Source organism: Macaca thibetana, chromosome 17 (genome assembly GCF_024542745.1).
Source record: "Macaca thibetana thibetana isolate TM-01 chromosome 17, ASM2454274v1, whole genome shotgun sequence".
NCBI lineage: Eukaryota > Metazoa > Chordata > Mammalia > Primates > Cercopithecidae > Macaca > Macaca thibetana.
The window spans coordinates 28,087,320-28,102,772 of NC_065594.1; the positions used below are offsets into that span (position 1 = coordinate 28,087,320).

The following is a 15,453-nucleotide window of genomic DNA, read 5'->3' on the forward strand; positions in this document are numbered from 1 at the left end:
GGTTATATGTAAGTAGAACTGTATTATTCCAAGGAGAAGTAAAGGCACTTGTACAAATTCCTGCAATGCTTTCTTGTGTTTTATATGAAAGAAGAAAAGAAGTAGAAAAAGGCTAATGGGGAAACTTTTTTAAATTCCAGAGATCCTCATGAGGCATCGAATCAAGCTGCTATGGATACACGAAGCAGCTTTCAACTGCCCACAGCTGAGTTAATAATCAGTGTCTTAATTAAAGACCTCAGCTTCCAAGGCTGGATGAACCTGGGTCCTTTGGTAGCCCGTTGTTACCAGAGCAACTCCTAGAGGAGGGACAACAGCTAAAACCTAGGCTGAAACTTAACAAATGCGCTTATCTGCAAGCTTTATCATCAGAATCTCCCAAGGAATTATCTTTCACCTACGCCCTGCGACCTTAACTGATAGCCCTCCCTCCACCCCATGCAATGCAGAGCACTCCTGGCTATGGAGGAAAGGTGGAAAACCTCTCAAAAGTCAGGCTTTCACTGACCTTGTAACCTGGATCACTGGCGGGCAAAAGAATACAAACCACTAAGATGGGCCAGGAGTCAAGGAGTCTAGATTGCTACCCCCACCCATCCAAAAAAACACACCTCTCATCAGTGCTTCAACTTCTGCATCCAGTCTTAGGCTGAAATGACCCTTTCTCCTCTTCGCTCCTGGCAACAAGTATAGTATGTCCTTTCAGAGAAGAAATCCTCCTCAGAGGGGTGAATTCACCATGTGACTTTCTTTCTAACACTCAGCTGAGATCACAGAGTGAGAGGGAAAAACCACTTTTGACTTTTAGTGGGTGGAAGGGAAAGAAGTTATCTAGGAGAGCGGTCCCCAACCTTTTTGGTACCAGCGACCAGTTTTGTGGAAGACAATTTTTCCATGGACCAGGGCGGGGAGGGGGATAGTTTCGGGATGATTCAAGCACATTATGTGTATTGTGCACTTAATTTTTATTATTGTTACACTGTAATATGTAATGAAATAATTACACAACTCACCATAATGCAGAATCAGTGGGAGTCCTGAGCTTGTTTTCCTACAACTGGACAGCCCCATCTGGGGGTGATGGGAGACAGTGACAGATCATCTAGGCATTAGATTCTCATAAGGAGCTCACAACCTGTATCCCTTGCATGTGCAGTTCACAATAGGGCTCACGCTTCTGTGAGAATCTAATGCCGCTGCTGATCTGATGGGAGGTGGAGCTCAGGCGGTAATGTGAGTGATGGGGAGCAGCTGTAAATACAGATGAAGCTTCGCTCAGTGCCACTCATGTCCTGCTGTGCAACCCAGTTAATAACAGGCCACGGACCAGTACAGGCATATGGCCCGGGGTTTAGGGACCCCCGATCTAGGAGGATATATTCAATGACCATATTTTTCCCAAACTTAACATTTAAATTGTTAGGACATTTGTTCTGAAAAGAATGCCTATGCCATTGTAAGACATAAGAACTGGGGGCAGCCTTTTAGAACAAGTCCAGGTTAAGTAGTACATATAAATCTGAAGATGTGTACAGAAGTGCTTTAGCTGGGTGTGCTATACACGTGTGATTCTAGCCAACTAGCCCCATTCAGCGAACCAATTATTTTCCAATCACAATACTCACTGCAAAAAAAACTCTATTATCCCTAAAAAACATGGCATAATGAAGTGAAAGGGAGTGTTCGATTGATTTCACTTTAAGGCAAGCTTAACTCTTCCTAAGCATCCTTTTGCCCCCATGCCCATGACTGGTCACCTAATGATGGGACTGAAAGGACACAAAGATAGATGTGTACCCGCCCCCCACCCGCTACACCCTTGTTCTGCTCTCTAATCTTTGCACATACCAGAGATTTCGTAAGTTCTGTGAGTACCTGGTTTTCTGCACGTACCAGAGATTTTGTTTTGCACATACCAGAGATTTTGTAAGTTCTGAGGCAAGGTCACAAGACGTGTTTAAGTAAGATAAACTCTTGCTGCCATAAACCAAAAATATCAGAAATGGCGGGAACCAATCATAGTTAGCCAAATCGCCTTGTTCAAACACTAGCCAATCATACATCTGATTTGTATAATAACTCTATGCCCACTTTTCTTAGACTATATAACACTGCTCGGAGCTCAGTGGGGGAGCTCTCCTGCCCGTCTCGTTTCATGAGCGAGGGAGAGTTCCAGGTTCGAACCTGTAATAAAGATCCTTGCTGCTTAGCTTTGACTCTGGACTCTGGTGGTCTTCTTCGGGGAATAAACGGTCTGGGCATAACAGGACGACTCCACCTGTCTGACACACCTAAGCACGACATGTTTTAGAAAACTAACCTTCAATATCAATTGCTGAGCAACCCAAACACCTTAACTGCCAAGAACTACATTAATTTTCAAGCACAGAGCATCATGACCCACTTATTCCCTCTGCTTATAAATAAAAGAACAACTTAAATATGCCAGCAAAAAGGCAAAAACAAACAAGAAATAAAAGAAAAAGATTAAAGTCACCTTGTAAATGGCTACTCAGCTTTAAGACATCCTAGCTTTTTCAGTCAATAATGGACTCTTAAAGAAGACAATATGCAGAAAAGGTACAGATTATGTAACCAAAGATCACCCCAAATTCTACTACCCCTTATAACACCTCTGTTTTGATGCCCTTCTGAAATAAAAGATTTTGAAATCAGTTGAAAGACAAAGACAGAAAGAAGATGGGGTTAATGTGTCACCTTAAAAACCACAAGTTGTTCGCTTTTTTTATTGAGATAGGGTCTCGCTCTGTCACCTAGGCTGGAGTGTAGTGGTGCGATCACAGCTCACTGCAGCCTTGACCTCCCAGGCTCAAGCAATTCTCCACCTCAGTCTCCTGAGTAGCTGGTACTACAGGCATGCACCACTACTCCTGGTTATTTTTTGTAGAGATGGGGTTTCGCCATGTTGCCCAGGCTGGTCTAAAACTCCTGGGCTCAAGCAATCCACCCGCCTTGGCCTCCCAAAGTGCTGAGATCACAGGTGTGAGCCACCACACCCAGCCAGTTTTTCACTTTTTTGAAAGTTCATTTTTGGACCGGGCATGGTGGCTCACGCCTGTAATCCCAGCACTTTGGGAGGTTGAGGTGGGCGGATCACAAGGTCAGGAGTTCCAGACCAGCCTGATTAACATGGTGAAACCCTGTCTCTACCAAAAATATAAAAAAATTAGCCGGGCATGGTGGCACACTCCTGTAATCCCAGCTACTCAGGAGGCTGAGACAGGAGAACTGCTTAAACCTGGGATGCAGAGGTTATAGTAAGCCGAGATCGCGCCATTGCACTCCAGCCTGGGCAACAGAGTAAGACTCTGTCTCAAAAAAAAAAAAAAAAAAAAAAAGAAAGTTCATTTTTGATTGGTATTATATCAAGTTCTGTAAGAAATCTAGTATAACAGAAGTGCTTAAGAACAGGTTACCTAAATACTTATACATGAACATTCATAACAGCACTACCCATGAGAGTCAAAGGTGGGAACAACCCACATGTCCATCAACAGTTAAATGACAAACAAAATATGGTGTGTATATATATAATGGAATATTATTCAGTCATAAAAGGGAATGAAATATGGAGACATATTACAACATCAATGGGCCTCAAAAATATTAAGTAAAAGAAGCCAGACACATGGGTCACACATTGTATGCTTCCACTTCTATGAACTATCCAGAGTCGGTAAACCCATAGAAACAAAAAGCAAACTGGTGGTTGCTAGGGGCTGGGGGAGGGGAGAATGGAGTGTGACAAATTAACATATAAGGGCTTTCTTTTGGGGTGATGAAAACATTTTAGAATTTGACATAAAAGGTAGATGCAGGCCAGGTGTGGTGGCAGGTGTATCACCTGAGGTCAGCAGTTCGAGAACAATCTGGCTAACATGGTGAAACCCCACCTCTACTAAAAATACAAAATTTAGCTGGGTGTGGTGGCAGGTGCCTGTAGTCTTAGCTACTTGGGAGGCTGAGGCAGAAGAATCACTTGAACTTGGGAGGTGGAGGTTGCAGTGATCTGCGACTGCGCCACTGCACTCCAGCCTGGGCGACAGAACGAGACTCTGCCTCAAAAAAAAAAAGGTGGATGTACAACATTATGAATGTTCTGAATGCAACTAAACTGCACCCTTCACAATGGTTAATTGCATGTTATGCAAATTTGATATCAATTGAAATAAAAGCACTTATGAGAGAAAATTTAAAGTTCACGGTAATACTTTATAATATATGAATACATTTGATTATGCATATCTAATTTGAGGGAAGCTATGAAAGCTAATAGAGAATAAAACATTCTAAGAGATCCTAAAACCAGCAAAGACACAGGAAAACTGGTCACTTGGTAGTACCATTCTTCCTGGGTGGAGGTGGCCTTGCACTTTCTTACCCACAGACAGGAGGCGCCACGAGACGGCGGGAGTGGCAAAGCAGGCAAACACGTCGTCGGTGCAGGAGAAGTGGGTGAGGTGCGGGAGGATCACAGACTGACCCCGGCACTGGCCCCACATGTACACGTGCCCACCCTGAGTCTTGGCTGCAGACGTGTGGGCAGAGTGACAGGCTGCAATCTCTACTACCCTGAAAAGTTTTAAGAAAAATGCATGTCACTTCATGAACACAGAAGCCCACAGCAGACCACACGAGGCAATTTAAAAGTTCACGCTTGCAACACCTCAGAAAACAACAGTCCAGGTTCCAGATACACTAGCTGCCAAGTCACACAAACAAAAGCAATAGATCAGGGCAAGAGCACTGTTCTCCTTTCCCAAATGGCCACTTCTCGTCCTCAGCTCACCGTGAGTTAGGATAGATCACACCGAGGAAAACTTGGAAAACAGACTAGCAAATCCAAGCAAATGAGGAAAGTGGACACTGACAAAATGCCCTAATACATGTCATGGCTTCAATGCCATTTTTTTTGTTGTTTTTTTTTTGTTTTTTTTTTTGAGACAGGATCTCACTCCGTCACCCAGGCTGGAGTGCAGTGGCATGACCATGGCCCATTGCAGCCTCGACCTCCCAGGCTCAAGCAATCCTCCCACCTCAGCCTCCCAGACCACAGCTGCACCACCACACCCGGCTAATTTTTGTATTTTTTATAGAGACAGCGTCTCGCTATGTTGCCAGCGCTGGTCACCAACTCCTGGGCTCAAGTGATCCTCTGCCTACGCCTCCCAAAGTGCTGAGATTACAGGTGTGCGCCATCATGCCTGGCCCATTTCTTTATGAATGTAACTTTTTCTCTTATCTCCTACCAGAGCTCAGAACACTCATTGGGCTGATAAGCACTGGCTGAGGGGTCACGGACTCTGAATGTTCCAATCCAAAAGGAAAACAAGCCCAACTTATTACATTTCTTAGTAGTATGCTTCTTGGGTTAGGTCCCCTAATCAGAAGTCAGCATCCAGGACATAGAAGGTAAGACCTTACAATTAGGCTGAACAACATCAAGCATCTATTCCAGTAACACACATTACATCAAAGCAATATTTAAACAGATAATGCCCTTTCAAGAGCAGATTTATTTAAAAGTTGTTTTACTTGGCTCAAAGTAAAAGTTTATATTACACCGTAAACATCAACATGGCCATAGACCCTACTTGTCTTCCATACTAACAGGGCAACAGCAAGACTGCAGTAATTATACCAAGATGCATTCACACCTATCAATCACAGGTAGTTATTTCGGAGAGCTACATAAGAATCATATCAATCTCATGTTCATTCTAGCTGCTACTCAAAATACTTTTGCATAGGCCAGGCGCAGTGGGGCTCATGCCTATAATCCCAGCACTTTGGGAGGCCGAGGTGGGTAGATCACTTGAGGCCAGGAATTCAAGACCAGCCTGGCCAACATGGCGAAACCCTGTCTCTACTAAAAAATACAAAAATTAGCTGGGCATGGTGGTACACACCTGTAATCCCAGCTACTCAGGAGGCTGAGGCAAGAGAATCACTTGAACCCAGGAGGTGGAGGTTGCAGTGAGCCGAGATCGTGCCACTGCACTCCAGCCTGGGTCACAGAGACCCAAAAAGGGAAGGGAAGGGGGAAGGAGGAAAGGGGAAGTTTACCTCTTTTGTCCAAAATGAGAATGTTAATAAACAGAAGAATCACAAAGCCAAACACCACAGTTCTGCCACACACAGCCCCAAGGCCACATCGCACACACAGTCCCAAGACATGGCACAGCCAAGTTACCTTTCTTTCTCCACCATGATGTGTGCTGGGCTTAGCAGGTTATTTTTATTGCCAGTTCCCAGCTGCCCATATGTGTTAGCTCCCCAGGCATAGAGCAAGCCCTCATCTGTTAGTGCTAGAGTATGTGCGTAGCCGCAGACAATCTGCAAGTAAATTGAAATGGTTACCATTAGCAGGAAAACAGGAAGGGCAGGGAGAACATCTACTTAAAGGCTACAGCCAGCTTCTGCAGAATGCCCATTCATCATCAGGGATGGACTGACATTTGCTGGAACATTAAAAAAGCATTAGAAAAGCCTAAACCTTAGGCTACTGAATTTTTCCATTGTTTCTTTTCACTTGTTGAGGCTGTTTTGCCAACACCATAGTCTTGCTTCTCCTCGTGGGAAGTTAGGGAAGATAAAATATTAAAGGTGGAAGATGAAGGCACAGAGTATTGCCAGAAAAGACTGACTAAAGAGTAAACCTCCAATATTTCTCCAAGTTAGAGCAGGGAAGGTGGCCAGGAAGCCACTAACTGAGAGGGCACCGCACGTACCTGGTTCACACACACGCTGTGCAAAGCTGCCACCCTCACAGGGGTCAGCTGGTTCCCATTGTTTCCCAAGCCCAGCTGACCGTTGCCATTGTAACCCCAGCCATATACCTTAGAGAGGACAGAAGGGAGAGAATGAGTTTTTTAAACTGCTGGTAAGAAGGAAGAGACAAAAAACCAGTGCATCTAAACAAATCAGATACTTCCAACACCTATATTCTACTCTGTGCTCCTGCAACTGATCTCCAAATAGAAGCTGTTTTGGAGAAGGGGATGACAGAATTGGGCTCAGTTTCTACTCCATGACTTATTAGTTACATAGTCTGGGGCAAGTCACTCTTGCCTGTTTAATACATGAGGAAGTTGAGCCTCACTAACAATTATTAAACACCTACTGTATGTCAGAACACTCTGAAAGGTACTAGTTTTTGGTTGCAGTTTAACAGGCGAAATAGATACATGCAAATTTTTTGCTGATGAGTAGCAATAGATATAATCTATTTGCTACGATAGATATAATCAAGGCACTTCAGAACAGCAAGGAGGAAGGCTTTAGCTCCAGGAAGAAAGATTAAGGAAGACTTTTCAAAAAGTGGAGATTGGAGCAGAGCTGAAGGATGAAGGAGAGCAAAAACATTCCAGGCAGAAGGCACTGACTGTGTTAGAAGCTAGTTTAGAAGATAAGTAGGTGGGCCTGGCTGGACACATCTGCGGTAGTAGTAGTAGAAAGACTAGAAGAAGGCCGGGTGCAGTGGCTCACGCCTGTAATCCCAGCACTTTGGGAGGTCAAGGTGGGCAGGTCACAAGGTCAGGAGATCGAGACCATCCTGGCCAACATGGTGAAACCCCGTCTCTACTAAAAATACAAAAATTAGCTGGGCGTAGTGGCACGTGCCTGTAAACCCAGCTACTCGGGAGGCTGAGGCAGGAGAATCACTTAAACTCGGGAGGCGGAGGTTACAGTGAGCCAAGATCATGCCACTATACTCCAGCCTTCCATCCTGGCAATAACAACAACAAAAAAAGACAGGAAGGAAAGGCAAAAGCTCAGAGGGAAAGTGACAAAAAACATACCAGGGAAAGTACATCTATAAATTTCTCATTGAAATATTAATTTAATTAGCATTTTTGAAAGATAATGCTGGCCACAGTATGAAAGATGATAGAGCGTATAAGGCTAGAGGCAGGAAGAACCTTTAGGAGGTCATTTCTTCTCTCGTTAGCAAATAGGTGAGCTCTGATGAGGCTCTAAACTAAGGAGTGACAGCGGGATCAAGAGAGGGAAAGAGGAAAGAGGATTAAAAACAGAGGACTTCCCAGAACGCAACGGTCCCTTGGATACAGAGAGTGAGAGGAGGCCCATCTCCTGAAAGTAACAGAGCTGGGCATAGGTTTGACAGGAGTGTTAAAGGTTTTAAATAGTCATAGGAAAAAGTACTGACCAGGAACAAAGGAAGGCCTTGCTCAAATTACAAACCCAAGATTTGTGGTGGTATCGAGACCCACAGCAATGCAGGGTGGCAGACATAGACTGGGGCTTTTCAGGGTAACACAATGGAGGGGAAGGGGGAATGGACTTTAGGGGCCTGGGGAGAGATGGTTAAAGGCACTTTCACCCAGTGCCAGAAGTGTAACAGACATGAACTTTCCGGAGAGAAATTTGGCAATGGCTATCAATAGTTTAAATAGCATACTTCTTGACCCAGAAATTCTTTGGGAATTTATTCTATAGAAATACTTGTATAAGTGTACAAAGATACACACACAGAGAGTAACACAGAAAAATCACCACAACTCTGTCTGTAACAGCAAAAAATTAGAAAACTGACAAGTTCATCAGTAGAGCTCTGGATGTGGGTCATCCATGGAAGCCAAACTCAGCAGCCATAATACTGGAAAGCCGCATAAATGGTCTGACCATAGACACAGTTAAACAAAGGATGCTACACAGGGGAGCGGGAAGCAGGCTGAAGAACAGCAGAGAAAAGCCGTGGTAGGTAAAATCATCCCATTTTTTTAAAACAAGATAATTATACTCACCCACATATAACTGTTTAAGGGAAAAATCCAAAAAGATAAGTATGAAACTATTGACAAGATTGGGAAAAGGTATTCACCTTTTATTTTATCTGTTTCACTTCTCTTCCTTTACTTTGTTAACATAGCCATATAATAATAACCTAAAAATTAAACTTATTTTTAAAAATAAGAGAATACTGGAATGGAGGATATTCAATGGCCATACCAAGGAATTCTGAAGTCATCTTCATGATACTGAGATTGAGTTTTAAAAAAATAAGTTAACATAAGTTAAGGTCTATACATAAACTCTAAAGCACCCTAGCACAGGGGTCCCTAATCCCCAGGCCATGAGCCACAGACCAATACCAGTCCGTGTCCTGTTAGGAGCTGGGCCACACAGCAGGTGGTGAGTGGTGGGCAAGAGAGTATTACTGCCTGAGCTCCACCTCCTGTCAGATCAACGGCAGCATTAGATTCTCACAGCAGCATGAACCCCACTGTGAACTGCACAACAAGGCATCTAGGCTGTGCACTCCATATGAGAATCTAACTAATGCTTGATGATCTGAGTTGGAACAGTTTCATCCCAAAACCGTGCCCCCAACACCGCCATCCGTGGAAAAATTGTCTTCCATGAAACCAGTCCCTGGTGCCAAAAAGGTTAGGGACCACTGCCCTAGCACACCAATGCATGATGCCAAAACATGTGTGTCCAGGGTCATATCTTTGTATAATTTTCATGCACTAAAATATGCATAGGTAGTAAATGGTCTATTTAAGTGGAGGTTGCAACCAGAGATCAATTTCATAGAAATAACCATCAGCTCAAAAGTGACCACATAGGGGTAACTAAAGGGAGAGTTGTTAAAAGTAGCTAACAACAGTCAGGACCCCACAAAAAATCTGCTTTTGCAAGTTGCTTCCTCCTGTGAACATTCAAGATATAGGTAGGTACTTCCACAAGGACTTCATCAGCTAATTTTAAAACGTACAGTTGACGTTTTTTCATTGGAAGAGAAAGGTAGGATTAAATTCTTTAATCTATTACATTAAATATCATGAACAAATACCTATAGGCATTAGGTTCTTTGGATCTTGCAAAAAATACAACTTAGATAGATAGAATCTTTACTTTCAGGTAAATCTTGGAATTTAGAAAAGTCATACTGAGCAGCAACCTCCAGCTCCTCAGTCAGTAATCAGTTAACTTTCAATGGAGCTACCAAAACAAAGCACTCTTCCTTCTTCCATCTGATACAGTCACCTTGTGAAGAAACTGACATGTAATTGAAGAACAAGGTAGAAAGGGAAACGGGAGTGGAGACACCTCACCTCACCATTGTCCAGAACAGCCATGGATGAAGTCTGACCACAGGCAATGCCAACTACCCTCTTAATATGTAAACAGTTTGTAACTTTTCGAGGAGTTGGTTGATTTGCCGTAGAACCTGATCCCACTTGGCCACAGTTGTTATAACCCCAAGCAAATACCTACAAGAGAAAGGAAAAGGAAAGAACAGTCAGGGTGAAAATTCCATCCCAACACAAATAATCATAAAAATTAAAATCAACCTACTTAATGAGTACTTAAGATGTGCTAAATGGTTCTATATGCTTTACACACATTAACCTATTTAACCTGCCTAGTAATCCTGCAAAGTGACCCTAGAGTAGGTAGTACCCACTTTATACATCTCCAGTTTATACATGGAAACTGAAACACAAGAGAGGTAAAGTGACTTGCTTGCGGTACCAAAGCTGGTAAGCAGCGCTAAGAGAATTTAACCCCAAGCAGTCTAGCTATGCTCTTAACTACCATGCTACATTCCCTCTATAATTTGTGTGTGTGTGTATACACACACATACACATACACACATACTAATGTGGCATCAATAGGAAATGCGGTATATGCCACATAAGTATCAGTAATGTAAAAATTTTGCTCAACTCTTTGGGCACAAATATTCATTGTTTTCCATTCTTTTTGTTTTGTTTTGTTTTGTTTGAGAGGGAATCTTGCTCCGTCGCCCAGACTGGAGTGAAGTGGCGCGATCTCCGCTCACTGCAAGCTCCCCCTCCCGGGTTCACACCATTCTCCTGCCTCAGCCTCCCGAGTAGCTGGGACCACAGGCACCCACCATCATGCCCAGCTAATTTTTTGTATTTTCAGTAGAGACAGGTTTCGCTGTGTTAACCAGGATGGTCTCGATCTTCTGACCTCGTGATCTGCCCACCTAGGCCTCCCAAAGTGCTGGGATTACAGGTGTGAGCCACCGCACCCGGCCCCATGGAAACCATTCTAAACAAGACTATAAACAGAGAGATGAATTAGGGAGGGAGGTGTTGGCAGTAGAGAAAATAATTTCCTCCAACATTAGGAAAATGTCTAAGACCCCACTCCCCACCCTGCTTCACATGGCCGCAGGAGGTGGTCCACATATATACTGAGTGTGGCTTCCACGATTCTTTCTTGTCTGATGCTGGCCAAGGCAACATCAGTAGATCCCTCTGGTGAATATGTGTTACAGGTTCATCTCACAGGTACCAAACAAATAACCTGCAACACCTCCTCAAAGTAGATTCGCATAAATATCTAGTTTAATTATGCAAATACTAATATTCAGTATAATTATTCAAAGTACCATATGCTTAAGATTAAAATAAAGCAGGAATCCAGCCTGCACAAATTAGCAAGTTTGAGCTAATTTCAGCAATCATTCTTCTGGCACTTCTCAAATAAAGCACGTTCCCTTGCAGTGCTGCTGCCTCTTGTTTAAACATTGGGGCTGTAGTTCTACTAACCAAGAAATGGACTAGGAAACAGTGGCTCTAGGGCATGAGGTCTGTGTGCTATGCTATGCCTGGCTCCAGCACATCCCAGTCATGAAATCTTGGTCTCCCTGAGCTTTTGGGTTTGTTCACCTATAACTTGTCCTACTTAATAAAATCTCTGTAAATATCACTGAGGAACTTCAAAGAGAGGAACAGTATGATCTAACTTGTGTTTTAGAAACCAAAGGGGACAGCAAAGCAAGACTGGACAAGTGGATCAACTTAAAAGTTACAGAATAGAAGGGACTATGGCAGTAGTCTAGGCAGGAAGTGACAAGACTTGACGAAAAGCAATGGAAATGGAGAGGAACAAAACGGTATAAAAGATTAGGAGATAGAATCAATAGGATGAATGACCTTTAAGATAAGCACAAACTTGGGGGCTAAACAAGTGTTACAGCACCTACTACAAGGATGGTAAAGTTATTTTTTCCAAACTCATTACATACACTGAAAAATAAAATAGACCTTAAGGATGGGGTCACTAAAAAAAAAAAGTACAGAACACTGTCACACATCTGAGCTATAGTCTCAGCAAAGAGCATGGGACTCAGCTGCCTTAAGAATGAACTCTAGGTTGGCTGCAGTCGCTCACACCTATAATCCCAGCATTTTGGGAGGCCAAGACAGGAGGATCACTTGAGCCCAAGAGTTCAAGACCAGCCTGGGCAACATGGCCAGATTTTTGTCTCTACAAAAAAAAAAAAAATTTTAAAGAATGAATTCTACTGCCATCAAAAGTGTAATCTTGATCACACAATACACGTTATGCTAGAGAGAGAGAGCATTCCCACAAGGTTTTTAGCTACATGTGCAGGGCTACAATATTCACACCACATCAAGTACAAATATGGTCATTAAAATCAGAGGACTTTCACAATAGCCAAAAGTGGAAACAACCCAAACATCCATGAACAATTGAATAGAAAAACAAAATGTGGTTTACAGCAGGTCCTTGAAAAACATCATTTCATTCAACATCATTTTGCTATAACACTAATGAGAAAAAATGTCAATTCCCGGCCAGGGCCACTGTCTGTGGAGTGTGCATGTCCCATGTCTGTGTGGGTTTTCTCTGGGTACTCTGATTTCCTCCCAAACCCCAAAGCTGTGCAGACTAGGTTGTGTCTAAGCTGTGTACACGTCTCAATGGTTCCAGTGAGAGTGAGTGTGGAGGTATACATGAGTGCACCCTGTGTCCTGTCCAGGGCTACTTCCCACCTGGTGTCCTGCACTGCCAGAAGAGGCTGTGGCCACACGCAACCCTGAACTGGAACAAATGGGTTGGAAAATGAATGAATGAATACAAATTATTAGAAAATAAAAAAATCACAAAGTAGGCTGGTCATGGTGGCTCATGCCTGTACTCCCAGCACTTTGGGAGGCCAAGGCGGGAGGATCACCTGAGGTCAGGAGTTTGAGACCAGGCTGGCCAACATGGTGAAACCCCGTCTCTACTAAAAATACAAAAAAATTAGCCAGGTGCCTGTAATCCCAGCTACTCGGGAGGCTGAGGCAGGAGAATCACTTGTACCCAGGAGGCAGAGGTTGCAGTGAGCTGAGATTGTACCACTGCACTCCAGCCTGGGCAAGAAGGGGAAAACTCTGAGTCAAAAAATAAAAATAAAAATTCACAAAGTAGACAATAACCACACAAATGCATTGAAATAAACAACGCAGTCAAAAACCCTCAGTGAGCTGCCACATTTGTGATTGTTTGCTTTTGAACTCTGTGGTGGTAGGAGGTGCTCCTTGTAATTTCTGCTTTGCAAACATTTATTCCTTGACTTAACCCACCACCACTATGATCGCCCCCACTCAGTGATTCACCAGAAATTAGGTAAACAATTCTCTTACTTGCTTTTATTAATCTTTGTTAAATATATGTATAGTTTGCATTTATTTCAATGTTTAATGTAAGAGGTGGTTTGGGTCTTCAGAAGTTTGGTGATGTCTTTGTGACCAGAAACATACCATAGGAACTTAACTCTTGTTTTTATCAATTAGCCAATGGTAAAACTGGTTTCATTACATGACTTTTTGCTTAAAGTTGTAGTTTCCAAGAATCTATCAATACATTATGTGGGCACTTACTATATGTATCCAATGGAATATTATTCAGCCCTGAAAAGGAATGAAGAGAATCCTATCATATGGTACAAAGTGGATGAACCTTGAGGATATTATGCTAAGTGAGATAAACCAGTCACAAAAGGACAAACACTGTATAATTCCACTTACATGAGGTACCTAGAGTAATCAAACTCAAAGAGACAGAGTAGAAACTTATTGCCAGGGGCTAGGGGAGGACATAATGGGAGTGAATGTCTACCAGGTACGGCGCTGCAGTTTTGCAGGATGAAACAGTTCTGTGGACAGTTGTACGACAAGGTGAACGTACTTAACACCACTGAACTATACACTTAAAACTGGCGAAGTTGGTAAATTTTGTTATGTGTATTTTACTACCATTAAAAAGAAAAGAATAGGCCGGGAGCGGTGGCTCAAGCCTGTAATCCCAGCACTTTGGGAGGCCGAGATGGGCGGATCACAAGGTCAGGAGATCGCGACCATCCTGGCTAACACGGCAAAACCCTGTCTCTACTAAAAAAAAAATACAAAAAAACTAGCTGGGCGTGGTGGCGGGTGCCTGTAGTCCCAGCTACTCGGGAGGCTGAGGCAGGAGAATGGCGTAAACCCAGGAGGCGGAGCTTGCAGTGAGCTGAGATCTGGCCACTGCACTCCAGCCTGGGCGACAGAGCGAGACTCCGTCTCAAAAAAAAAAAGAAAAGAAAAGAATAAAGAATAAAAGCAGCATACTTACCTCTCCATCAGCTGCCAGAGCCATTGAATGATGTGAGCCACAAGCCACTTCCACCACTTGCTTGATCAAGAGATTGGTACAGACCTGGATGGGAGCAATGCCTTGGTTGGTCGTCCCGTTCCCAAGCTGGCTATATCCATTGTGGCCCCATGCATAAACCACTCCATCTGTACACACAAAGCACACAAAGAATCAGCTCCAAAAAGAAATAGTAACCCTGTACTTTCTTCCCCAGAACTTCGTACAGCTCATTCTCCAGCCTTCATTTCTCTTCCATTGCCCCCTCCTCTCTATTAAGTAACCACGGACGGAGTAAGGGAGAGAGAGAGAGATAGGTGACAGAACGGGATAGACAGATGCAAAATCTTTAAAGAAAAAAACTTGGTAGTAACATAGAAAGAAGATCAGCTTTGTGGCCAAAAGTCAAAGTTTACATATACAAAAATTAGGCTTTCTAAAAACTTTGATTCATCTCAATAGCTTTTGTGACAGATACCAAGCAAAAGGCAGATGATAAGAAAGCTCGATGTTAATGTTTACCATTGCTTAACCAAATACCATGTCACAGGGAACCCATAGAGGGTGTGTGGCTACTCGCTCACCAAGTACAGGGGAAAGAGACAGACTGTTTACAAGGGAAACAAAAGTCCCAGAGCTCTTTCAAGCAGACTATTTTATTTTAGGGGCAAGAAATCTGGCTGTTTTTTTTTTTTTTTTTTTTTTTTACATAAAGCAATCTTTTTTTATGCTCGTTTATTCTGTGTCAGGAATTTGGACAGGAGACAATGAAGATGGCTTGTCTTTGCTTCACAGCGTGTGTGATCTCAGGAAGATTCAAAGACTGGGGATGCCTTGAGGGCTGGGGACTAGCAACACCTGGAGGCATCGTCACTCACACTGCTGTGACTATATCTGGAAAGCATAATCAGCTTATTCTAAAGGGTTCCACTCAGGAACAGCCAAATGGAGGAGACGCACAGGGCAAGGTATGTGGGGCTGAGGGGTGCATGGAGCGCCCATGCCCT

General features: G+C 43.3%; 1 protein-coding gene across 4 annotated transcripts in view; it reads right to left on the minus strand.

Moving 5' to 3' along the window:
- RCBTB1 (RCC1 and BTB domain containing protein 1) overlaps window positions 1–15,453 on the minus strand; it is a 55,055-nt gene that overhangs the window by 16,204 nt on the left and 23,398 nt on the right. For all 4 annotated transcript variants that reach the window (XM_050766315.1, XM_050766316.1, XM_050766317.1 and 1 more), the window contains 5 exons: window positions 14,429–14,595; window positions 10,104–10,262; window positions 6,753–6,860; window positions 6,215–6,357; window positions 4,403–4,593 (listed from right to left, as the gene is read on the minus strand). In XM_050766315.1, coding sequence (XP_050622272.1) covers window positions 4,403–4,593; window positions 6,215–6,357; window positions 6,753–6,860; window positions 10,104–10,262; window positions 14,429–14,595 — 768 coding nt within the window. The remainder of the gene's footprint in view (window positions 1–4,402; window positions 4,594–6,214; window positions 6,358–6,752; window positions 6,861–10,103; window positions 10,263–14,428; window positions 14,596–15,453) is intronic.